Source organism: Bison bison, unplaced genomic scaffold, assembly GCF_000754665.1.
Source record: "Bison bison bison isolate TAMUID 2011002044 unplaced genomic scaffold, Bison_UMD1.0 scf7180017864174, whole genome shotgun sequence".
Lineage (NCBI taxonomy): Eukaryota > Metazoa > Chordata > Mammalia > Artiodactyla > Bovidae > Bison > Bison bison.
The window spans coordinates 1345010-1372330 of NW_011494746.1; the positions used below are offsets into that span (position 1 = coordinate 1345010).

The 27321-nt window shown below is 33.5% G+C and overlaps 1 protein-coding gene across 1 annotated transcript in view; it reads right to left on the reverse strand.

Annotated features, from left to right (window-relative positions):
• SOS2 (son of sevenless homolog 2 (Drosophila)) overlaps nt 1-27321 on the reverse strand; it is a gene marked incomplete at its 5' end in the record, with an annotated part of 80698 nt that overhangs the window by 10113 nt on the left and 43264 nt on the right. Inside the window, 13 exons of the mRNA XM_010842280.1 lie at nt 3793-3834; nt 4365-4626; nt 5876-5992; nt 8540-8712; nt 9717-9834; nt 14076-14238; nt 14397-14516; nt 17630-17852; nt 20407-20510; nt 23186-23308; nt 24941-25022; nt 25428-26083; nt 26583-26710. Coding sequence (XP_010840582.1) covers nt 3793-3834; nt 4365-4626; nt 5876-5992; nt 8540-8712; nt 9717-9834; nt 14076-14238; nt 14397-14516; nt 17630-17852; nt 20407-20510; nt 23186-23308; nt 24941-25022; nt 25428-26083; nt 26583-26710 — 2311 coding nt within the window. The remainder of the gene's footprint in view (nt 1-3792; nt 3835-4364; nt 4627-5875; nt 5993-8539; nt 8713-9716; nt 9835-14075; nt 14239-14396; nt 14517-17629; nt 17853-20406; nt 20511-23185; nt 23309-24940; nt 25023-25427; nt 26084-26582; nt 26711-27321) is intronic.

Below are 27321 nucleotides of genomic sequence, written 5' to 3' on the forward strand. Positions count from 1 at the left end.
CAGAGGACTTGATTGAGTCTATACAAGGGACAACGAGAACCCTAAAGCCCTATTCTGTACTTAATGAAGCCAGGAAATTACCACATTTCCACCACTGGCAGGAGACTCAGGGTTTTATTCGCTGGAGAATCTAAACATCAGACTTGGGGACACTAGTCTGTGCTGAAAACAGATTTTCATACTAAATGCAAAGATCACCCAGGGAGAAGATTCACAGATCTTTCTTTGGAGAAACTAAATACTCTTAGAGAAAAGGCCTCACAGATTCTGAAATATGGGGATTCCTAATTTAAAAAATTCTCAACACTCTATCACCCTACAGTGAAACCCACAAGTCAACAAGTTTTACCCATGGATACAGATCTTTCCATAAATTTATACTGTCTCACTTTAAAATATGAACAGAAAGCTAAGGATATAAGATAAGAAAGAAAAGCCTCCAGTATGAAAGACCACAGACCACAACAAATAGAAGAAAGAAACTCAGAAAAAAAAGAATCTTATCAGAAACAAAATTTTTCAAAAATTAAAAAATTAAGCCAGAAGAGAAAAATATAAAAATGGCATGCTGAGAGGGAATTTAGAAAGAATTCTGAGAAATTCAAAACCATGATAGATGAAAAAAATAGAAAAGCTGGGTGATTAAAGTAAGGCAATCTCCCAGAAAACAGAACATAAAAACAAAGAGATGGACAAGAGGAGATAAAAGAAAACTGAATGACAAATCTAGGATGTACAATATGGAAAATAAGCTCCAAAAAGGGAGCCAGGGAACATGGAAGGGAAGAAAGTATTAACAAAATGATACATGGAAAATTTTCTAGAAATCAAAGACATAAATCTCTAAATTTAAATGGCTCATTAAATACACAGCAAAATGAAAAAAAAAAAAAAAGACCCACATCAAAGTAGATCACTGTGAATGTACTGATCATTAGGAATAAACAGAAGATCCTAAAAGCTTCTTGAATTTAATGTGGCAGAGACTCCTAATTGTCCCCCAGGGCACCTTTCCCTTTCATCCTTTTAGTAATAGGCTCTGCGGAGAAGGCAATGGCAACCCACTCCAGTACTCTTGCATGGAAAATCCCATGGATGGAGGGGCCTGGTGGGCTGCAGTCCATGGGGTCGCTACGGGTCGGATATGACTGAGCGACTTCACTTTCACTTTTCACTTTCATGCACTGGAGAAGGAAATGGCAACCCACTCCAGTGTTCTTGCCTGGAGAATCCCAGGGACGGGGGAGCCTGGTGGGCTGCCGTCTACGGGGTCGCAAAGAGTCAGACATGACGGAAGCGACTTAGCAGCAGCAGCAGCAGCAGTTAGAGAGCATTTCTTACAGCTGTGCCCGTGTGACTAAGTTTTGGCCAATGGGATGAGAGCAGGAGTGACGTTTGCAACTCCCAGACCATGTTTTTGTAAACAAAGTTCCTTGCCCTCCAAGTTCCTACTGGCAGAAAAATGGTAACAACTCAAATCAGTTGCTCAAAACTCAGAGATGGAAGACACATTTTGAGAATCCTGGATTGCCCTGCTAGTTTGAAAGCCTAGTAGAGCAGAGTTGTTTACTTACTCTGGCTATTTTGAGAAACAAACTTTCATTTCATTTAAGGCACTGCCTTTTTGGGGCTCTTTGTTATTACAGCAAGTAAACTGCAGTTTTCAAAAAAAAGTATTAAGAACGTAGGGTCACTGACAGAAGGAGTTTTGTCTATTTTGTTCAGTGCCACTTCTCTTGTACCTACAATAGGGCCTACATGTAACGGGCATTTAAAAATATGCATGAATAATTTATGAGTGAATGATACTAGACTTCTAAACACCACATATGAAAGCTAAAACAGTGGGAAACTGTCTTCAAGATTCTGACTGAAAATGACTTAAATTTCTCTACCCAGCCAAACATTTTTTTTTGGGGGGGGGGAACCTTGGGGGAGGGCAGTTTGCACCATGTGGGCTTGGAGAAGGAAATGGCAACCCATTCCTTCTGGGTTTCTGGCCTCCAAAATTCCCTGGACAGAGGAGCCCGGTGGGCTATAGCCAAAGGGGTCACAAAGAGTCAGACATGACTGAGTGACTGAGGATGAGCATGCAGGCTTATGGAATATCAGTTCCCTGATAAGGAAATGAACCCAGCCCTTGGCAGCAAAAGTGCAGAGTCCTAACCACTGGACTGCCAGGGAATTTTCCTGGCTAAACTATTAACAATGAAATGTATAATAAATACATTTTCAGAAATGCAAGAACTTAAAAATGTATATCCTATGTATCCTTTCTCAGGTAGCTACTACAGAATGTACCCCTATCAAAATAAAGGAGTCATTTCCAGTATGACAGCAGAAGAAAGTTCTAGGATTTCAGCTAAGTCAGAAGCCGAGACAGCAACTAGTCCCAAATGGAGCAGGAGGACAAAAGATCATCAGTAAGGAAGTTTCCCAGTTAAAAAGCATACACAAAAACCCTCAAAACCAAAAAAACCTTGGTAATTTCCCCAAATGGTCTGACTTTAAGGAAAACTGTGGTGTTAAAGCGTGTGGGAAGACTTAGCAATAGACGTTTAAAAAACAAAAATCCTAAACATTAATGAAGCTATTATTAATTCCAGGAAACAGCATACAAGAAAGGAAGCATAATCACAGTATATACTCTGTGACTTAGCCGTAATAATATTTTCTCTAAATGCGGGAAGTTTATTATAGGTAAAGAGGGAAATCCTCACCTACCATGTCTTTTAAACACTGTCTAAAAGTAATGATTCAAGAGAGAGAAAAATATAAAAACATCACTTAAAAAGGTAGAAGAATCACTGCAAAACAAGGGGTGGGGAGTCAGGAGGGAGAATACTGTTGTTAATTTCACCCTAAGTATTTTAAGCACTATTTGCCTTTTGAAACTCTACACATATATTACCTTGATAAAAATCTGAAATTACAGAATTAAATATTTAAAAGAATAAACTTACTTTTCTCACAGGACAGGAATTCTCTTGTTACTATCTATATGATCTACATTTTACTATCATAGAAGCAGAAGTCCTCTAGATTGGGAGAATTATTCCTGAAGCTGCTGTATCCCTTTGGGTTATTCTGTTTTAAACAAATGGCCACAGAAAGGTAAGTGACAGTATTTATGTCATACAGAGGATGAGATGGCTAGACGGCATCACTGACTCGATGGACATGAGTCTGAGTGAACTCCGGGAGTTGGTGATGGACAGGGAGGCCTGGCGTGCTGCGATTCATGGGGTCGCAAAGAGTCGGACACGACTGAGCAACTGATCTGATCTGATCTGATGATATAATTAAGGATGGCAGAATAGCATTTTACTTAAAATGCTACTTTAACTAAATAAGTTCATGAGAAGAAATAAGTGATCAAAGCTAGCCTAGGAACCTGATAAACATTTAGTATTATTCCTGTAGAAAAATGAATTGGAAATAGCAGGGAAGAGGAGAGACAATCGATATGAAATCACTGTTCCTTCCTTCTGCGCCAAGCAATGCGCTAGGTGCTCTATATAGTTATCTCATTTGACCCTTAACAAGTTGGAGATGCTAAGTAATTTGTTCAGCATCATGCAGTCCCTAAAACATATATAGTAAAATGATGAAACTGTAGTAAAGTTTAAATAGTACCCAGTTGTAAAAAAATAATTCCATCCATTTGTAAGAATTTTATTTTGTAAAATCTTTAAATGTTGCTAAAATTCAAAATATTCATATACAAAGTTCATCAATGCAATTATTATCTTTATAGTCATTTCATTAGAATCAAGTTAAATTCTTACTTACTTGAATGAGGCAAGAGGACTGGAGCAAAGATGCTATTGCTTCCTATTAGAAGGAGAAAAATCAATTTGAAAAGGAAGGTAATATGTATGATTTTATTTTAAAAATATGTTTGCATAAAGTAACATACATAATAACATGTACAGAGTTCAGAACTTTATCATCTTTTGCCATGTTAGTTTTTAAAGAATGAATATGGTATTCTTTGTACTTGGAATTTTTTTCCTTTCTTAGCATAAATAGCTCCCTCTCTATCAGTCTCTTTAAATTTCCTTCACAGAATTTATCTGTTTTGTTTTCTTTTTCATTGGCTATTGCTCCCTTTAGAGTAGAATTGGGGCGCAAAAGGTCCTGAATAAATCTTTGTTGAATGAATAAACTAGAAAATAATATGCAAAAGCAATGCACAAATTATGCTTTCCTCCCCTGTGTTAATCTTTATTTTCACATATAGATGTCATTTTTCACACTAATATAGTCTGTAAAGGATTCTACAGTTTCCTAACTAAAATGATGAGAATTAACTAAAACAAAAGATTCCCTTTTTTGCCAAACAATTTACATCAAATACATACCACAGGAACTGTTGAGATCCACATCTAAAAACACACTAAGGTCTGAAGAAGCAGACACTGGTGGGGTAGATGGTGTATTTGGAGAGGTTGGTGCTGACACTGTTGATTCAAGCTCCGTTTCAGCAATCCGACTAAAGCTTATTTTACACGGTTCTCTTTCTAATGGTGTTGGGTGACCTCGCAAAGTACCTGAGGTAGAGCCATGTCGGCCTGTATTAGGCCTTATTCCAGGAGATTTTAAGGAGAAAGCTGATTTCCTAGGCTAGGAAAAGCAAATGTAATTACCATTACTAACTTGCGTGTACTTTAATAAATAAAGTACATTATGTAAAGTATTATGGCTTAGCATATTAGTATACAGTTGAAAGAGTACAATAAATCCCAACCTGCAAGGACAGTCTGTAACTGTTCTTCCAGCAGAACACTTTGAGATTTGATTGGCTTAATTTTAAGGTGGACTTGAATACTGTATAAGTAAACCTCTTTTCATAATTCAGAAATAAAATAAAAATTCATGTGAAAACAACTATTTGCTTCCAAGACACTTGAATCTAAATTTCTTCAAATTATTGATATCGATTTTATAAATATTTACTGTAGATACAATAAATACAACATATTATGCTAGGTGCTATAGAAAAAAAGACATCCTCTCCCCAACTCCACAAAATAATAAATGACCAACCTCTGCAATGATACTTTAGAGTCTTTGGGAAAAATTGCTATCATTGTCTCTCACCTTTACCCTCCACTTTTAAAAATTCCCACAGTGGTAACTTAATGAAAAATAAAAACTCAGATTCAGATAATTTGAGTTAAAACCTCAAGTGTGCCCATATCTAGCTATGCAGCCTTGAAAAGGTTATTTATCTCCTTTGAGCCTCTTTATGTCTGTAAAATGAGACTAAGGTCAATATCATACAATTGTTGTGGAGATGAGGTAACATGAAACTATCTGGCCCCAAGTTCATGTATGACAAATGTTTTTCCTTCCTTCCACATCTTGTTTCACTTTCAGCTCCTTATAATTGGTGTACTACTACTTCTGTGTCACTGTAAACCCCAGGAATAAAAGCAACTACTGTATAGTAGCAAATTTTAGCGAGTGAGGTGGGTTCCAGTGCTAACTGTGGACAGTGGTGCTCTTATGGCAGAAACCATGGTCAAGTCAGAAGAACCACAATATATCTCCTTACTCTTTCCCAAGTCTCTTCATTCCTTGTCCTATTACCTACCTGTCATTAGGTTCTCACTTTCTCATAGCTTTCCCCCTTATACTGGGAAGGATCAGAAATGGATGGGTAAGTAAGTGGTTTAAGAGACAGGATACATCAGGTTTTATCTAACTGCTAACTTTCCCCCTACAGGATATATAATTTTAGAAATAATGCAATACTGCAAAACAAAACAGGTATTCAAGCAAAGTATGATTTTAATGGAAATAGTCTACTGAACATTAAAGATGATATCGTTTTAAAAAACAAAATTTTCCAAAATTATAATGCACTTACAAATCGAGGTGGCTGTTTGCAATTTCGGGGTTCAATTTCTAGTGACTTGTTGAACAAATAATCTGTAAACTCTTTTTCAGAAGCACATCCCATGGGGTTAAGGTTTTCAAAGAATCTCTGGAATTAAACATCCATAAGTATATATTTTTTATTTTATTAAAATGTTTACTTCATCGGTTTAATATCAAAAAAACTATCAACAAATTAATAGATCCTAATTGAAAAGTCCTCAAGGATTGCTGATTCCAATCTATTTTGGGATAAAATTATAAAGTTTTTATGGAAGTTTTATACTCCAATCTTAAACTTCTATTAAGAAGATGAACAGACTTTCACTTATTATCATCTTAATAGCTCAGTATCCGTCAGTTAACATTCCTACTGATTACACAACAAAATGATCATCAGTAATAAGTCAAAAGTGTTTAAAACAGAATTACAGTTATAATCCACAATAAAACTTTGATGATCAGAAAAAAAGTAGCGATAAATTGGATTAAAGTCTATTCAAAAATAATTTCAAGGACAATAATATATTTTAACATATCTGTGCTCACATCTAACAAAATAACTTTTCTGTCTTTAATGAAAAAGTATTTGCTAAACTTAAACATAGGTTTTTAAGTAGAAAGTTTAGATGATCTAACAAAGTGCAAAAAGAAAAACAGTAATCTCACAATGAGAGATTGCACTGTCAACATTTTACTATTGGGACAGTCTTCCAGTGTCTTAACTATGTATGTGAACATATGCACATATACATTATTACAATTTTTTTCCTGCGAAATTGGGGTCACAACATAGGTATTTTTAGCCTTTTGAAAATATTAATTTTTTTCTGTATGGTTTACTTTAAATAATACAAATTTTAACTATATTGTACTTCATCAGATGAAATGTTCCAGAATTTATTTCACCAATTTCCATATAGGTAGTAACTTACATAGGTGGTTTCTAATTTTTTGCTATTATAATTATGTGTTATTATCCACTCCTCATGCATAAATTTTTCTGTGCATTTCTGATGACTTCCTTATAAGCAAATGATTGGGTTTAGTTTAATTTTGAAGTGGCTTAGAAGCATATGTAAAAATAAGTTCTGAGTTTTAGCTTTACCAGTAGGCAAAATGAGCTTTAGAATTTCTAGTATAAACTTCTTCCATTTTTCAGGCATTCTGACAATTTCAAGAAAATTGCATTACTACTTAAACAATATTGAAACAATTTATTCTTATATTCAGGTCAGATAAATTAAATCATATGGACCAAAAGTAATTTAAAGACTTTTATAAAGTTATAATTGTGATTTTCTCATCTGTTACTCTACTTTTAAATACTAGTTTGGCTAACTATGCTTTGAAAGTGAATGGCTACTTTATCTACATTTTAAGCTTATTTTGAGTCAATCGTAAAAAAAGCATTCTCTGCTCCTTACCCCCAAAAGAATGCTTTAAATGATGGCAGGATGTCTAGATCAGATGCAGAAACCTATCAGGAATTATTGAGATATGAATGCTAAAAGCACTATTTTAATTATACCCAACTAAAATGCAACATTATTTCTATGAGGAAATACACTGTGAATTCTAATCTGGGCTTCAAGAACATTTTTTTTTTTTTTTTGGCCCCATCATGCAGCTTGTGGGATCTTAGTTCCCTGAACGGGGATTGAACCTGGGCCCTTGGCACTGGATCTCCAGGGAATTCCCTCAAGAACATTTCTTTACCCCTATGGAACACCAAATCACAGAGGGTTGGCTAAATGCTGAGAGAAGGGGATGGAACAAATGACCATTTTCTTTAAAGCAAGTATCTGTCTATATTTTCATAATGTTGTACACTTCAGGTCAATTTTTCTTAGGACTTTAAGGTTCTTTGTTTTGAACTTGGAACAAAGAATAGTTACCATCTTACAATTTAGGAGGATGGAAATGATGGTGACTATTTTCACTCAATATGCTCAACCTGCAAACTATATCTGAAAGTGTAGCACAATTTTTAATGTGAAAGGTAAACTTACTCTGATTGTTATCATATGTTCTGAATTTCAAATAAACACAATAATATCTACTTACTATAGATATAATACCATAGTATTTACTCTAATTTAGAAGATATTCACACTTTATAGTACCACAGAATCAATATTATGAACTATTGCTCAAAACAGAATATCAAGTGATAAAATATTTTTTAAAAAATCATTGTTTTGCTATGCATATATACACATCACTCTCCCAACCCCTTCCCCTACTTAAATGCAGTGTTCTTATAAAGGTATTAATTATTTAATGTTACACTGGCACATGTAAAATATCTAAAATGTCTATTAACTAATGATAGTACTGGTAGTGGATTTTCTTTTTACTGTGTGGACATCGGAAAGCATCTTCCATTCCATTTTGTCATTCATTTTTTTGAAAGTGTTACTTAAACCTGTTGCACAAAGAAGCAATAACTGTCAAGACAAAGTGCCTAGTAATATTAATAACGGCAGATTGTTAGTGGAGAATATCTAATATTCACCACTTCCATCTGTTGATTCATTAATGCATATTATTTTCATAGCAAAATAAAGATCATAATGTATGGCTATGGAATTTCTTAGAGAGGGCAGAGGACTTAACATGTTCTCTTTTAAAGATAAGCAAAGAAAATATTTACCCTCATTTCTGGTTCTATCCGTAAACAGTAAGGTTGATTTTGATACTGCTGAATTTCTCCAGTAATTTCAGCTACTTTCCTCCTCTTACTGAAATTGATTAAATCTTTCCCTTTCTTTTTTAAAAAATCATTATTCCCTTCTTCAGTCTTCAGTATATTTGTTAAATATATTCCTAGTAAAAAAAGTATTTGAAGAAAAGTTTTAAAATTGGTTACTTAACCATTTGGGAAAACAATTGATCTAGTAAAGTTGAAAGACATCTTATAATACAGCAGGTCTTACTAGTGAAATCTCTGATATATTTAATAATCAACTCTACATGAAGAATTTTTTACATGGATGGAAATAATTTAAAATTGAAAGAAAATTAGGGTTTATAAAGAGCTTAATTTGCCATTTCTTAGTCTAATAGCCTAAAATAAAAGAGGGGATTCATTCACAGTCTAAATTATGTGTTAAATCTACTCTAACCATTTTAATATTTACTTATAAATATTTAACACCAATGATCTTAAATGATTATTGATAAAATATGCAATACCAATGATCTTAAGTGATTACTGACCAGCAAGTTAATTTTAAGCCAATTCTGGTTAATAAGACTACAGATTTGCAAACTAATTCTGTTTTCCCAAAGCCTGTAATTTAGACACAATTTATTCTTCAGTTTTGGACAGGAAGAAAGTTTTCAGTTTCTCTTTCACACATAATTAGATTCATTTACATCAGTGGCTCTCAACTGGGGACAATTTTGTCCCCCAGAGGACAGGTATCTGGGAATGTCTGGAGACATTTTTGGTGTGTGCTATAATTTGAATGGTCGAATGTTCAAAATTCATATGTTGAAATCCTAATGCCCAATGTGACAGAATGAGGTGGTGAGGCCTTTGAGAGGTGCTAAACTTATGAGGCTGGAGCCCTCATGAATGAGACTACTGCTCTTATAGAAGAGATTCCACAGGACTCCTTACAACTCTATGAGATAATTACCAGAATTACAAGTTTTATACATAAGAGTCTACATATAGAGTTTAGGTTTCATTTATCAATATAGACAGCTAATAAAAGTAGATGTGCTCAGATATAAAATCAGGACTATCTGCTTCTAAAGGCTGGTCTCTTTTTGCTATATAACAAAATCTCCCTCAAAATATAAATCCATATTTTATAACTTACCAAAAAAAGGCACACAGGGTGGATTGATTGACTTAAGTTTCACTAGATATTTTTTAAAATGATCTTGACTTAATTCCACAGCGTCATCCAAAATTTTCCTTTTTCTTTCCTGCAACGCCTTTAAAATATATAAATGGAGTATAATTTGTTTTTTTTTTAAACAGCTCAATCATATTTTTTAGGTACAAAGCTTTCAATTTTAATATTGTACAAGTGTTTGAAAAAAAAGCTTTTAAATTAAGAGATCAGTAGTATTCTTATCTCTACTTGCTGGAAATGACTTATCTATAAATACAGAACTTTAAAACTTAGTTTTTTTCTAATATAAGTTAGAGGATTAAACAATAAAACAATCTTCCTTAAGACATTATTAGTTATAATCCTGATTAGCTGGAGTTTCAAGTTATAGCTATAGGAGAAAAATATAATCCCATGGCATTCAAGTATTTTTCTACTGGAAGGTCTTTTGGGGCTAAGGGTAATAAGATTTTGGTAAAGAGAAGGCCAGGGGAGGGAGACAAGAATTGAACAAAAATTTATTAAACCAAGTAAGCAGTCATTTATTTTATATTTCATTATTACATTTTGTAATTAAAAGTCAGTTATTTTATTTTTAACCTGATACATACACACACACACACACACACACACAAATTGACAGCAAACGTACTTGATAAAAAACCACTCAACTCATTTCCTTTAACTTAAGGAAAAAGCAAAGGTGACTGCACTGTAACTTTTATTCAGTGCTCTACAGAAGTTCTAACTAGAATGGACAAGAAAAATAAACAAATAAATAAAAGACTAGCGACTGAGAAGAAAAATTGCCAGTATTCACAGAGGAAATGATTATGTAAAGAAATGTAATAAATCTACATATAGAATGTTAATGAAAGAATTTAGCAATATTGCTGGATATAAAACTAATAGGCAAAAATCAACTGCATTTCTAGATATAATCAATAAAGAAAACAAATTTTAAAATATTCTAATATAAATCTAACAAAACAGTTGTGAGGTCTTCATCAAGAAAACCATAAAACTTTATTAAATAAATAAATGGAGAGATATACTATGTTCATAGTTGGGAGGATTCATTATTGTAAAAATGTCAGTTCTTCATAATTGATTTATAGGACCTGTACAATTCTTATCAAAATCCCAACCTTTCAGATGATTCTACAATTACATAATAGCAAAGGGTCAAGAATAAGTCACTCTTGGGAATTCCCTGACAGTCCAGTGGTTAGCACTCAGTGCTTTCACTGCTGGAGTCCAAGTTCAATCCCTGCTTGGGGAACTAAAAAAAAAAAAAGAGTAAATCACTCTTGAAAAGGAAGCTTGGTGGGGACTTGGCCTACTATAGTGTATCAAGAATTAGTATAAAACTATGGCAATTTAAACATGCGGCACTAGCACAGGAATAATGGAATACATTAAAGGAACAGGACAGAGGAACCAGAAACAGGCCCACACATATATGGATGCTCAATTTATGACATAGCTGGCACCTAGAGATCAATGAGGAAAGAATGTACTTTTAATAAACGTGTGGGATCATCTGGCTAGCCAAATGGAACATAAAATGAATTTAGACTCCATACTCAAAATTTGTTTCCAGCTAGATTAAGGACTTAATGAGAAAGAAAACATTAAGATAACAGAGGAGGATCTATTATACAAGACACCAACAACCACAAATTACAAAGGAAAAAATAAATGTGACATTAAGAATTTTTGTTCATCAAAAGACATAATAAAAATGGTGAAAACAGAAGCTTTGATCTGGAAAAAAGGTATTTATAACAAACATGATTGACAAAGGATTAAAATATAGTATATGAGAGAACTCATACAAATTCATGAGAAAAACTCAAAGAAAAGTAAAAAAATTTCCACAATACAAAGAGCCAATAAACATCTTAAAAGAGGTTCAAACTCAATAGAAATCAAGAAATTATAAACCCAAACCACAAGACTAGAAAAATTAAAAGAACTGACAATATCAAGTGTCAGTGAGAATGCAGAACAACCAGAGTTCGTTATGTTTCCAGTGCGAGTATAAACTGGCACAGTAATTTGAGAAAACAACTGGGCATTATCTATTCTATCATCCAATAATTCTACTTCTAGGTATGTAAGAGAAATTTGTATATGTATGCTCCAGGACACAGGCAGAAAATGTTCATGACAATATTATCGATAATAGCATCAAACTAGAAACAATATGAATGACCATTAACTAATAAATAAATAAGCAAATAAATAAATTTTAGTAAAGTTATTTCTATAATTTTCTTGATGAGATCTCTAGTTTTTCCCATTCTATTGTTTTCCTCTATTTTTTTGCATTGATCACTTAGGAAGGGTTCTTATCTCTCCTTGCTATTCTTTGGAGCTCTGCATTCAGATGGATATATCTTTCCTTTTCTCCTTTGTCTTTCTATTCTCTTCTTTTCTCAGCTATTTGTAAGCCCTCCTCAGATAACCATTTTGCCTTTCTGCATTTCTTTATCTTGAGGATGGTTCTGATCGTCACCTCCTGTATAATGTTACAAACATTATAGTTTGTATAGTTCTTCAGGCACTCTATCAGAGCTAATCCCTTGAATCTATTTCTATAATATGATACAACTATAAAAAAGAATGGCCTACAATTATAAGAAACAATATGGATGAAGTTTAGGAAAATAATACTGAGTGAAAAAAGTCTGGGAAGAATTATATTCACATATAATTAAGAAACAAGAAAAATAACATTGTTTAGTGCTACAAATAGTAAAACTATAGAAAAAAGCAAAAGAATGATAAGCACAAGATTTAGCACAGTAGTTGGCTCTGAAGGGACAAAGGAGATAGAATTGGGAAAGGTTTTTAAACTGGATGCCAGGTAAACAGGCTTTTTTAAAATTTTTATTCCTTATACCATATACCTATTTTAAGAAATATTGTTGAACATTTAATATTTTAAGAAACTAAAGCTTAACGTCTCAAAATGAATATATTTCTTTAGAGTTTACAAAATGAGAACTGAAGTTATTAGTCTCTTAGATTAATATTTGGCAATATTTGACTATTAACATCTTTAATATATAATATGTCCATACAAATCAATAACATGCAAACACTCACATAGAAAAACACATACATGAAAGCAGTTTAACCCTATACTCCCCACTAATCACAACCCACTGTAAGAACGAATGTTAAGTGAAGAGTACATATCCTTCCACTCTTCTCAATGCTGTGCAACTCCACTTACATGTTTAGAGTTTATTCTGTTCTGTTCTATCAAAATGAAGTCATACTATATTAATTTTTCTAAAGATTTTTGAAATGGCTTTTCCCCTGAATGTCACACTATTCTTTCAAGACACACACAAAGATTCTAGTCACTTTTTTCCCCTCCAACCAATACTCCACATGATAGGGATAGGATAACATAATCATTCTGTTGATGGACATACAGGTTGGATCTAGCTTTCTGCTACTATTAGTACAATTAATGCTGCAGAAACTAGATCTTTGTACCTTAATTTTATAGTCCTGAGCCTTTTATTCTATGTCCAAAAGTATGTGTAACATCTGTTAACATCTGTAGCCAGATTGCTTTCCAGTAACACTATAAAAGTTCACATTCTCAAAGGCAAATATATTTACATGGCTGAGTCTCTAAATTTCTATACTTTCTATATCTTCCAAATTTTTAATGATAAACATGAAAACATACACCATGTTTACACAATTATTTTTTATAATTTAAAAAAACATTTAAATTTTAGAAAGCATTCTCTCCATGTTACTTAACTATATACTACAGGTAATTAATTTGTATATTTATATTTAAAATATGTTTAGTCATTTATTTGAAACTGTCAGTCAATCTACTACTGAAAAAATACATTTGGAACTTTATACATCTGAAAGTGAAAGTGTTAGTCGCTCAGTTGAGTCCAACTGGTTGTGACCCCGCACGCTGTAGCCCACGAGGCTCCTGTGTCTGTGGAACTGTCCAGGTAAGAATACTGGAATGGGTAGCCATTCCCTTCTCCAGGAGATCTTCTAAACCCAGGGACTGAACCTGGGTCTCCAGCATTGCAGGCAGAATACTTACCATCGGAATCACTAGGGAAGCATTTAGGTAAGCATATTAAATAGTCACAAAACACATATTCTTTGATGAATTCTAGGTTTACTAGCATATATCGATGTATTTTCTAATATTGTGATACTGTGCTTCAGGAGTAAGACAGATTATTTATAAACAATTTACTCAAAAAAGATTGGTGGTAGAAGGAATCTCCTTCACATTAATTTTATCTCCTCTCAAAAGATAAACTATTTAAGCCTAAAACTTACCTCAAAGGTATGATCTAGTCTATAGACTGATACTGAATTTACTGCACTGACGATCTCCAATACACCATTGAAATTATTCAAATCTTGAAAAACTTGCAGAATTTCTATAATTCTACTCAGTATTGCCACTCGTTCCTCAAAATTTTCTGCCTCCACAATGCATCTAACCAAAAAAAAAAAAAAATCATGGCTTAGAAAGCAAGAAGTGCCTTGTTTCATACAGAAAAAATATACATTTTCAGCCAGAATGTTTGCTTATATGTGACTTAATGTTATAGAAATATATTAAGAAGTAATAATACAAAGTAAGTAAAAACTTACTTTTCAAACCAGAGGGTGAGATTTGTGGTGTGGCGAATCATTTTTAATAAATTTGGAGAATTTATTTCTTTATCTTCTTTGGTCCATACACTCCCTACAAGTTCAGAAGGTTGAACTTTCCTGTGGAACCAAAAATCCATGCACTTAATCTACAAGGGATCAGTATCAAAATTATTTAAAGGCCTCCAAAAGCTTAAAAAGAAAAAGATAACTAGTTTAAAAGATAAGTGAACAAACATACAAGGAGATAATTTACAGAGAAACAGAACTGAATAGCTACAGACATGAAAGAATATTTTAACTCTTACTCAGAAAAAAGAACATTAAACCACAATGAAATCCCACTTTATTGCTATCACACTAAAAGAAGTTTAACACCAAATGGATAAAAATGTGGAAAAAAGAGAACTCCCCATCACTGATGTGCAAGTAAAAACAGATATAACCACTTTTCAAAAAATTTCACAATATCTCATAACACTGAAGATATACATACTAGATCATCTAGCATTTCTAAGAACGTTCAGTCAAGCAAAATTTGCAAGAGTGAAAAATCCCAAACAACCTAAATGCTCATCATCAAGAGGATGGATAAACTGTGGAGTATTCATACAATGGAATACAATACAGCAATTAAAATAAGCAGACTGGAGTGATACTCAGCAACTTGAACAAATGCCAGAAATGATTTAAGTAAAAAAACAAGTTACAGAATGATACACAGGTAGAAACAGACTTAAAATGTGTAAAATAATGCTACGTGTTGTTTATGAATGGTTGTATGTATATAAATTATAAAGACACACATAGGAGTAGTAAATGCCAAATATAGAATAGCAATTATCCTTTGGGAGAAAGAAGAGGAATGGGATTGGAGAGAATCACACAAAGGGTTTCACTTTTATTTGTAATGCTTTTGTTGTTGTTGAGCCCTTACTGTATTATCGTCTATATTTTTTAATAAAAAACAGTTGGAAAAGCAGATAAAATCACTGTATATAGTGATTCAGGATTATATGATTTTTAAAATATTGACCAATGGCATTGCCATCACTGTCCTATAGACCTGGCTATTATAATAAAAAAGTTCAGTAGATTTGAATACAAAAGGGTACTCTGAACAGTCTTGGAAATAAATTTTCTTAATTGGTTCTATTATTTCACCAGAATTTTAGTTTACAGAGTGTCAATGTTTTACGTATGGTATCCTTCTTCCATAATACACATATCACTTAACAAAGGTATTTCTATGTTTTGAAAGTAGGTCCACGTAGAGCTCAGTGCTTTTTTATTCCTGATGTCCATTCATGTAACACTGTAAGGAAAAATCTAACTTCATACTATTTGCTTTGTTATCTAAGTAATAAGTCTCTTCATTCCCACCTATCACAAATCCCACAGTAAAGAAACAACTTAAGTGCCCATGAACCTAGAGGGTATTATGTGACATGAAATAAGTCAAGCAAAGTAAGAAAAACACGTTATCACATATATATGGACTAAAAAATATAACCAACAAATGAATGTAACAGACTCATAGATACAGAGAACAAACTAGTGGTTATAGGTAAGGAAGAAGAAGGGGCAGGAGCAACTGGGGTAGGTAATTAAGACCTAACAAAGTACTATGAAGAAAACAAATAAGCTATAAGGATATATCGTATAGTACAGGGAATACAGCCAATATTTTATAATAATTTTAAATAAAATAGCCACAAAAATATTGAGTCACTATAATGTACACGTGAAACTAATATAATATTGTGTATCAACTACAATTGCAATTTAAAAAACTTTTTCCTTAAAAAAATCCTATAATACAAACAAAAACCACTCGAACTCCAAATTATTTAAAATATAACATGACACTCTGAATCAGATGGTAACAACCTCTGATGTGTGTGCTAAAGTCTGAACAACACAACCAGGGCAAATCAGAAACCCAGTTCTAAAGGTCAAGTTTTATATCTGGTGTCTTTCTACACTCTCCACTAACGTTAAACTTTATATATTCTTGCTTTTCCCTGTGTAATCTCAGTTTAAAAAAACAACGGCTGCTAATCAGGATAATTTCTTAAGGATGTTTGTATTTCAAAAGCAGCTCCTGAACGCAGAAAAGTTTCTGATACAACCATAGTGGTACAGGTTAGTGAGTGGTGATTACCTACAAGGCCTATACTCTCTTTTTTGCAAGGCCTCTACTCTTTACAGGAACCTGGGTTGTAAATGAAAGAAGAAAGCTTATATTATGAGGGAGGAGAAGACAGAAAGAAGCTAACGCGCTGGGAAAACATAGGGGTTAAAAAAAAACCTGACAGACAAAGAAGTTGATAAAGCAAGTTGAAAAGAGAGACTGAGATACATGAGTTAGTAATTCTGGAATAAAATTTGAAGTAAATAATATGACAAAGCGAAGTGTCTGATTTGGAGTAGAGAGTGACCCTGGAAATGCCACAGCCATGATACTAAAGTTAGGCTGTAAATGCGTGATGTGTGTAGATACAGGATGATGGCAGGAACTGCTTTATATATAAAGACAAACGATGGGATACAGACAAAAATAGTCAAGCATATTTCTAGCGATTCTTATAAACAAAAGAAAATTATTTACAAGTTTAAAGTATGGTTCATCATCTACTTCAAAAATCCTTAAAGTCAATACTAATTTCAAATAGCTACAGTATTTGAGACTCCTTAAAAGAAGTGAAGAAATCTTTACTCCACTAAGAATTTTTATTCATTTGCCTTGCAAAGCTAACCCAGTCAAGTCCCAAGTCTAACTTTTTATTACAGAGTATTTGAAAAAAAAAAAAAAGAAGAAAGTTTATTTCACTCAATAGTCCATGGACTGAGCTGCCCAGAGCCTAGCATCTATACTGACAGTCTTTTTTAACTGAAGCAAGTTAAACTAAAGCAATATGAGAAAGCATCAGGAATAGGAACTGGGTGACGGTCTAAAGTGCCTGCTTATTCTATTGCATTAGTCTTCTCTTTGCCACTTCTCTTGTGAAGGATTGCTAGTACCTAATCTAGGCCTAAAGAGCAATAATTTATAAGACTTTCACTTGCAGAACAGATTGTAATTAAAAAATTGCTATGAACTTTCTTCCTAGCCCGTAAGAATAGACGAGGCTTTTTAAGTACACATGAATAATTTTCAGAAAGTTCTGAAAATAGATAGAAATGTTCAACGTTCTTGAAAACACAGCAGCAAATTAATGTTAACTGTCTACCTGTAGAGATCAGATTCCAAAAGGGTCAGCTGACGTGCAATTTCTATTGGATGAAGTGTCATGAGATCAAATGTTTCAAACTGTCCTGGTCTGCTGATATGCCATTCAACTGGTGGAGGTGGACTTTCAAAGGTAATATTATGGCTTATACCATTTGCCTGAGCTTGTTTTTTCCTCTTGATGATCTTAGCAATTGACTCCACCCATTTCTTCATAGCTTTCCCTAGAAAAAGAACACAAACAAAAAAAGCCCTTTACTTGACAAACATTAACTGCAAATATTCATATAATTTGTAACTTTCATCTACTTTCAACAATTATCAACTCACGGCCACTGTTTTACCTAATATCACTCATGTCTTCCCTCTACTTATATTATTTCAAAGCAAATCGAAGGTATAATATAATTTCATTCATATTTAAGTATGTATCTGAAAGTTAAGACTTAAAAAAATACAATACCATTACACATATAAAAATGACAGTATCTTCTTAATATCATCAAATATTTAGTTAGTATTCACATTTCTCTGATTGTCTCAGGGAACCGTCTTCCCACAGTTGGTTTGTAGGAAGTAGGATCCAACAAGATGTACACACTGCACTGAGTCAGTATGTCTCAAGACTCCATTCATCAACAGGTTCCTCTCTTTTCTCTCATTTCTTCAGACAATTTATTTGTTGAAATTCAATCACTTGTGGTGTTTCCCAAGTCTAAATTTTGCCAATTCAATCTTTGTGGCGTCATCAGCCCTATTTCTCTGTCTCTGTATTTTCTGTAAGTCAACATATACAGATTGATCTGGTCCAGGACAAACTTAAACATGAATACTTGCAAGAATATTTCTGACAAGAGGCATAAAATGTCTTTTTATGATGTTACTGTGAGTTTAAGAAATGGTAACATTCTAATTCTGTCATTCCTTCTTCACTTATTGGTTGCAATGCTTCTACAAAACCTTTCCCTTTTATGACCCAGCAATTACCACTTCTAGGCATATACCCCGAGGAAACCAAAATTGAAAAAGACACATGCACCCCAATGTTCACTGCAGCACTCTACAACAGCTAGACATGAAAGCAACCTAGATGTCCGTCAACAGGTGACTGGATAAAGAAGCTGCGGTACATATATACAGTGGAATACTACTCAGCCATAAAAAGGAACACATTTGAGTCAGTTCTAACGAGGTGGAGGAACCCAGAGCCTATTATATAGAGTGAAGTAAGTCAGAAAGAGAAAAATAAATATTGTGTATTAATGCACATATATGGAATCTATAGAGAGAGTAATGATGAACATATTTGCAGGGCAGCAATGGAGACACAGACAGAGTTAAGACTTATGGACAAGGGCAGCAGGGGAGTGGAAGGAGAGGGTGAGACGAATGGAGAGGGGAGCACAGAAGCATATATGCTAACATATGTAAAATAGGTAGCCAATGGAAATTTGCTGTATGACTCAGGGAACTCAAACTGGGGCTCTGCAGTAACCTAGAGGGGTGAGATGGGGAGGGAGATGGGAAGGTTAAAGAGGGAGGGGACATACGTACACCTATGGTTAATTAATGTTGATGTATGACAGAGATCAAGCCAATACTATAAAGCAGTCATTGATCAATTAAAAACAAATAAATATAAAAAAAATATCTTCCCCCCAAAAAAAACTTTCCCTCATCAACTACTGAGTTATCTTGAGGATTAACTTGTATTGGAAAGGCCTTTAAACAAAACCATTTAATTGTTTTATTCTAATATGTGTATTTTAGAAGCTTCTTATAGCAAATAAAATCTACTATCTTCATTAAGAACATTAAATTAAAAATCAGCTTAGTACTATAAAGCACAGATGATAAAAATGTGTTTTAAACATCTCAAAATGGAAACAAATCACATTCTCTATTTTAAGTAAAATTCACCTTAAAGAACAAGTAGGAGATGAAAGAAGCTATATTTAATTTACAATATGCCAATATTTTTAATTAATGCCTTATACTATCAGGGAAAACATGAATTTTCTGGATTCAATAGCATATATCTGATATGTTGCATATTTTGATACATACATTTGTTTGATGCTCACTGCCTAGAGTTTCATTTTATGGACTGTGCTCTGCAACTTCAGGTAGGAAACCCCTATCTTTCAGGTGCCAAAGATATACCAAAAACTTTTCCAGGGGAAATAGATATTATTTAAGAAGCTGTTAGGGCTTCCCTCATAGCTCAGTCGGTAAAGAATATATGCCTGCAATGTATAAGACCTGGGTTCGATTCCTGGGTCGGGAAGATCCCCTGGAGAAGGAAATGGCAACCAACTCCAGTGTTCTTGTCTGGAGAATCTCATGCATAGAGGAATCTGGCAGGCTACAGTCCGGGGGGTCGCAAGAGTTGGACACAACTTAGCGACTAAACCACCAATACCAAGAAGCTGTTAACCATTCAAAACTGAAGAATAAGATAAAGGAAAATAAACAGGTAAAATTACACAAATATTTAATTAGTTAAAGGAGTGGCAGCCATGAGACGAGATAAAGTTTTAAATTTACTAAAGAGGACTTCTGACTTTAAAAAAAATATTTTCCTAAAAACCTTTAACACTTCAGGTGGTTCTAAACATATGTGAGAGCCTTAAAGTCTATAAAAATTATTCCAAATCTTACTTCTTTTTTAAAATGAAAAATAGTTTAGCTTCTTAAATTGAAAATCACATAAATTAAAAAAAAACAACAAAACCTCATGTGCAACAGAAGAGTCAATCAAATCTTTAAATAATATACCTCTTACACTTGAAATGAAGGATTCTAGTCTTTCAAGCAGCTCCAAGTCTCTTTCAAAGTCATAAAAATGGTGTTCAACCCAGTGCCGAAACACATTTAAGACCCTGACAAAATGAAAAGAAACATATTTTAGTAAAACCCAAGCGTTCAATTATACTTCTTTCACTTCTCTAATGCCATGGTGATACTTTTATACACTAGGGCCAATATAAAACCCAAGAGTTTCTAATTTTATAAGCATGGAAAAGTACCTTTTCTTTTTTCATATGTAGAAAATTTATTCTCTATAATTACAAAAGCTACTTTTAAGTTCTTCAATTGTAAAAGGATTTCTTTGAAAGACCTAAAATTTGAAAACCAACTAAGATTTAGTGTATTTGGTTCTAAATGCAAGTGCTATCATCAAATTACCTGTATTTGCAGGTAGGCTCACATTCTTTTTTTTCAAAAGACAAAAGTATTTCTGACCGAGCTATTTTGTTTTACGCTGCTGCTGCTTAGTCGCTTCAGTTGTGTCCAACTCAGTGCAGCCCTATGGACTCCACCCTGCGAGGCTCCTCTGTCCATGGGATTCTCTAGACAAGAGTACTGGAGTGCACTGCCACGCTCTCCTACAGGAGATCTTTCCAACCCAGGGATCGAACCCAAGTCTCTTACATCTACCTGTACTGGCAGGCGGGTTCTTTACCACCAGGCACCACCTGGGAAGCCCATTTTGTTTTATAGTACCTCATAAATAATTACTTATACCTTGCAAATAAAGATGTAAACAGTTGACACAAATATAACATTCCATTCTCCATCACAAAGATACAGTTAGTATATATTAATTTCGTTAGCATTTTTCCTTCATTATTTCAATGAATGACTATTTCTAGGTTATCTTCCCACCTATACCCTCCACAACCACCCAGTAATTGTCAGGCAATAGTTTTTTCCCCAGACTAAGAAAATACTCTAAATTTCTAATGGTATCTGGAATAAAACAACCTTAAGGGCCTGGTTAGCTCAGTGGCTTAAGGCATTATCTTCTTACACAAAGAATGACATACTAAAAGTTTTGGCTAAAAGATATATAGTTGGAAGCATCATCATTCCGCCAAAACTGCATTTATTTGTGGTAATTATCCTTGAAAATAAACATTTAATATACTTAGTTTTAAATTTTCAGTTTATGGTTAACATTAATCAAGGAACCCTAACATTTACAGGAGAAATATTTAATCATATATAACTAATAAGATATCTCAGTTTTCCCATGGAAAAGGTTATGATTCGCATGATTTTCACTTGCACTATAAATAGGCCTAATCAAAGGAGCTTTCAATTTTCAATGCTCACTGAACATTGAAACGAACAAGCAAGCACTGGCTCAGGCAGTCAGATGTAAGTCTGAACCCTGTCCTGTCACTCCTTTTATACGACCTATCTCAAATTACTTTATTCTGTTAACTGTCAATTTTCTTTTAAACGAAGTGAAGGACAAAATAAAAAAGATCAAGCACTTAGGCACACAGAGTAACGTTAACAACTGGCAGATGCTATTACTAAATATATTTTTAGAAATTACTACATAGATAACCAACAAGGACCAAATGTATAGCAGTGGGAACTATGCTCATTATCTTGTAATAACCTATAATAGAAAACAATCTAAAAAAGATAAAAAGTATATATAAAACTGAATCACTTTGCTGTACACCTGAAACTAACACAAGATTATAAATCAACTGTACTTCAATAAATTTTTTTTTAAGTCATGAAAAAACAAATACTGAAATGACATTGTTTAGGTAAGTAACAGAGAGAAGACAATGGCAACCCACTCCAGTACTCTTGCCTGGAGAATCCCATGGACGGAGGAGCCTGGTAGGCTGCAGTCCATGGGGTCTCGAAGAGTCGGACATGACTGAGTGACTTCACTTTCACTTTTCACTTTCATGCATTGGAGAAGGAAATGGCAACTCACTCCAGTGTTCTTGCCTGGAGAATCCCAGGGACGGGGGAGCCTGCTGGGCTGCTGTCTATGGGGTTGCACAGAGTCGGACACGACTGGAGCGACTTAGCAGCAGCAGCAGGTAAGTAACATATATCAATGTATCTTGTGGGAAGAGAGTAGGGAAAGAACTAGAACTTTCATAAATATTATAAACAGAAAAAAGTCTAGGATTACTAAATGATCACACTGAGACAAAAATGAAATCAAAAGGGTAGAGAGGACTGACAGTAGGCAAAATTCATATAAAATCAAAATATTTTTACTTATTAGGTACCCTAGCCTATAAGCCATAACATATTGCCTGTGAGAGATATCTGATGCATATAACACAGTATATTTTAATAATTAAATTTCTTCAGGGAATTAAGAGTAGCTTCATGGCACCCCACTCCAGTACTCTTGCCTGGAAAATCCCATGGACCGAGGAGCCTGGTAAGTTGCAGTCCATGGGGTCACTAAGAGTTGGACACAACTGAGCGACTTCACTTTGACTTTTCACTTTCATGCATTGGAGAAGGAAATGGCAACCCACTCCAGTGTTCTTGCCTAGAGAATCCCAGGGATGGGGGAGCCTGGTAGGCTGCTGTCTATGGGGTCGCACAGAGTCGGACACGACTGAAGCGACTTAGCAGTAGCAGTAGCAGTCACATAGAACTTGAAAGTTTAACTGCTATGCAATTAATAAAATAACCTACATCTGAATTAAGAGGTAAAAATTTTTGTGCTAACTATATACTGAAAATTGAATGACACATAAAAAATACAATATTCAGGCCAAACCTAAGTTGTACTGGTTGGACGTATTCCTTGCGAAACCTTTTAAGGTCTGTACTGATGGGCTGCTCGCCTTTTTCTAACGCCAATTTATCTGCTTCAGTAGGTTCTGGCTCTGGAATTTCAAATCTAAGAAGAAAAGCAAAATGAGAGAAATTTTTTGTTGTTCAGAAATGAGGATTTCAAATATAGCAGGAAAGACACTTTAACTAATAAGCAAACTTCTTTCCTACCATTTATGTGAAAACTGAAACTGATAAACTTCTCTTAAAGTACTACATACTACAAAACACTGCCCTTTAGCTATATAGTACCGAATACTTATATTCTTACTTTTATCAAAAGTTTAATAACTAGCACTGACCAACGTAGAAAAGGTCAATGGAAAAGATCCAAGAAGACAATCAATAGAGTATGACCTCTTTAAAAACATAACAGAGATACCTTATCTAATCCTATCTTTAATATTTATTTTATTAAAATGAAAGTAAATATGTTTCCTTAAATAAATGAATATTAATCCAAAGGAAGTCCCACACTGAATTTTAAATAGTATTTAAAAAACATAACTAAGTGGAAAAAAAAATCAAAGTTTAAAAAAAAAACACCTTCCCCAACCATAGGAAATGTAGCTATAATATAATAATGGGGCTTCCCTGGTGGCTCAGACAGTGGTGAATCAGCCTGCAATGCAGGAGGCCGGGGTTTGATCCCTGGGTCAGGAAGATCCTCTGGAGAAGGTAATAGGAACCCCAATATTCTTGCCTGGAGAATTCCATGGACAGAGGAGCCTGGTGGGCTACAGTCCGTGGAGTCACAAAGAATCAAACACAACTGAGTGACTAACACTTTCACATAAATACTATAAATAAATAAATATATATATACCATATGTGCATTCCTTATTTTGAACGTGAAAAGGCAACCAAGTAAATCTTCATAGCACATTATACTGACTGAGTCTGGTATAGTTAGCTTCATGGGATAACATAATGATAGAGGTCCAGATAAAAATCTGGTTAAGTTTTAAAATATAAAACAAAATTATGTTGAAGCTCAAATACTACAGTTTAACCTATAAAGCATTTTAAAATACCACTAACATACTCAGTAAGAAAGAAAAAGCCAATTCAAAACTTAATTTTTAAAAATTACTCAATAAAGGAAATCTTAATTTTTTAGGTCTAATAATGATATTGTGATTATGCTTTTAATAAGAATACTTATCTTTTAGAAATACTAATGGAAATAATACTGACAAACATGTTGCCACGGATTTACTTCAAAATAATCCTGGGACTAGGGTATTCAAATCAACAGGGAAACAGATGAAATACAAGGAGATAATTATTGAAGTTGGATGATTGATAAATGGGGTTTATTAACAGAATATATTTTCTCTTGCATATGTTTTGAAATTTTTCACAATAAAAAGTTTGTTTTAAAAGTGAAAAGCTTCTTTCAAGAAAGTATTGTTTTATTGCATAGAAAAAATTTCATTAAAATTCATATTTTTTATCCTATAAAAATGAGTCTTTCTGATTACCACTATAAATTTTGCTAGGATCTGAAAAGATCTGTTATAAACAGGGATTTCAGTAAGTATGCTACTTGAAGAGAATAATAATACTGTGAATTTAATGTTGAATAAATTATGTTCAAAAACTACCTGAGTACATACTGGGTACCTAGCACTTTGCAAGGTAAAAAAGTTAACTTTTTAAAAAATATAAAAATAAGTGAAATAAGTATTTTTCTTACCGTTCAATCAGTAAGCTTAGTAATTCCTGTGGTTTACAAAATGAACGATATGTAGTAAGAAAAGTACGAACAAAATTGGGATCTGAAAAGGCAGAGCACAGAACACATTGCATATTCAATTTACTCAGTTTAATTAATTCAAAGTGGCATATTTTGGAGGCCTTCCTTCCTTTCTTTTTTTCCTGGTTCCCCCCACTGTTGCTTTTCCTGCCAATTGTGGTATCTCTTGATAAAGGACTGCTTCTTGATAAAGGGATGTTTTCAAATTCAAGATTCATGAACATAAAATTTTGATGAATATTTATTAACGAAGTTAACACTATATAGACATTTAATTAGGTATTTATTCCTATTGATTCTGCAGTATTCCTTTTAAATTTTAGAGGCAGTCTATTTTCTTCCTAGGCCCTAAGTGTTTCTGAACAATCTTGAAAAGGTTTTGGATATCCTCTGCCCTATATAACCACTTGTAAAGAGCTCCACATACCTGCGTACATATGATATGTTAGCCTTTCAATTAATTTCACCACAGTTCCTCCTTTAATAATGGGGATTCCACTTCTACTCTGCAAGTTGTCTTCAAAAACAATGTTTTCCTCAGAGTCTTTTACCACAAAACGATACACTTCAGGACTTGGTAATCTCAATGGTTGTTCATTTTCTTCCTTCAATAATACTGAATCTAGCATTCGATCAAGAGTACTACGATACTGAAGGGAAATAAGTGCTGCCATCCAATTATTTTTCTCTTCGGCAGACTTAGCAGCATATATTATGCTGTTTTCATCTTTGGATACTAATTCAAAAGCATGTTTGCACTCACAAGTATCTTCTTTATCACATATTTGTATTTTCCTCATGACAAATTTTTCTTTTAATCTGTATTCTGCACTACTGCATCCTGGAAGGCGTGACTGGCTGTGATTGGGTTTGCAGCTAATCATTAAGCCATCAAAGAGAAAAATATGCCGTTCATGTTTAGCACCAATTCTTGTCAATGGGCCTTCCATAATAAATTCATTACAACACTGTCCAATATCTTTGCCTTCCCATCCATCTATGTTTTTCTGAATTTCATTCATTTTTTTAATAGCCAGGTGCTTGCTTCTTAATTGACGATTATAAAAAGGGCAAACAGGATCCCTAAAAAAAAAAAAAAAAAAAAACCAAGATAAATTTAGCTTACTCAATGGCTAAGCAACCTTAATTGCCTGAAGTATAAACTACTTTAAATCAAGTGACAAAAATATTAAATAACTAAACACTAAATTTTGCACACAGCATTTACTTTCTCCTAACTTTGCCATTAAATAATACATGCTTCAATTTCATTATTCAGAAAGAGAAATCGTAGAGACTTGACATGATTCCTGAGGTCCTAAGAATTAAAATGAAAATAATATTAAATTTCTTATATAAATAATATAAGTTATTAAATATATCTTTTAAAAATTTTGTTAAATATATCTTAACAATATGACAACACCAATTTTAAAAGGCTAAAGGGCAAAATAAAAATGTAAAACAAAAATATAACTTTCAAGAATGCAACTATCACTGTAAGTAACACTTTAGAAAACCAGACATCAGATATAAGTGAAATACTGCATAAGCATTCATATTTTCAACAGTGTGGAATTACCCAGGTCGGCGTCTAGGTGAATACTGCTTGTAAATTCGGTCCATACTACCTTGGAGATTCATGAGAGCAGTAATAGCTTGGTTCAAACATTCTCTGTCTTCATGCTCTTCACTACGTATTTTCAATTGCTAAGAAAAACCAAACAGAAAAATTAAACCTGCATTGTTCAATTCTTTCCCTTTCTCATACTTAGAGGAAGCAGCAACAAACATTATGAACTCTAAAAGAATTTTAAGTATACTTAATAAAAACAACTATAATTTTATATAATTAAGTATACCTCCTGATCCTTCAAAACAGCCCTCTTTCTATATATGCAAATACAATACAAAGTACTATAACCATTACAATCATAAAAAACAAAAAGTAAATTTCCAGGTATTTCCAGAAAATGTCTCGAAAAAGACATTTTCCAGATATATAAAAATAGTTTAAAACATGCAAAACATGAGGCTTACAAGTTACTTTTATTTGTAACTATGAATAGAGAAAAGATAAATACATACTATTTCACATTCTCTAATGATTAAATTCTTAACTTTTACAGATTTTTAAGAGCTTGCATATTTTTGTTACACAATAAAATCAAGTATGCTAATTTTAGCAATTCAATCTTTCATAAACTTTTCTACAAACAGCATCACAAAAAGATCCAACTGACATTTTTTACAACATAAAATTCAACTATTCTAGTAAACATCAAGAATCCATGAAAATTAATATCCTATCTTACTAATCC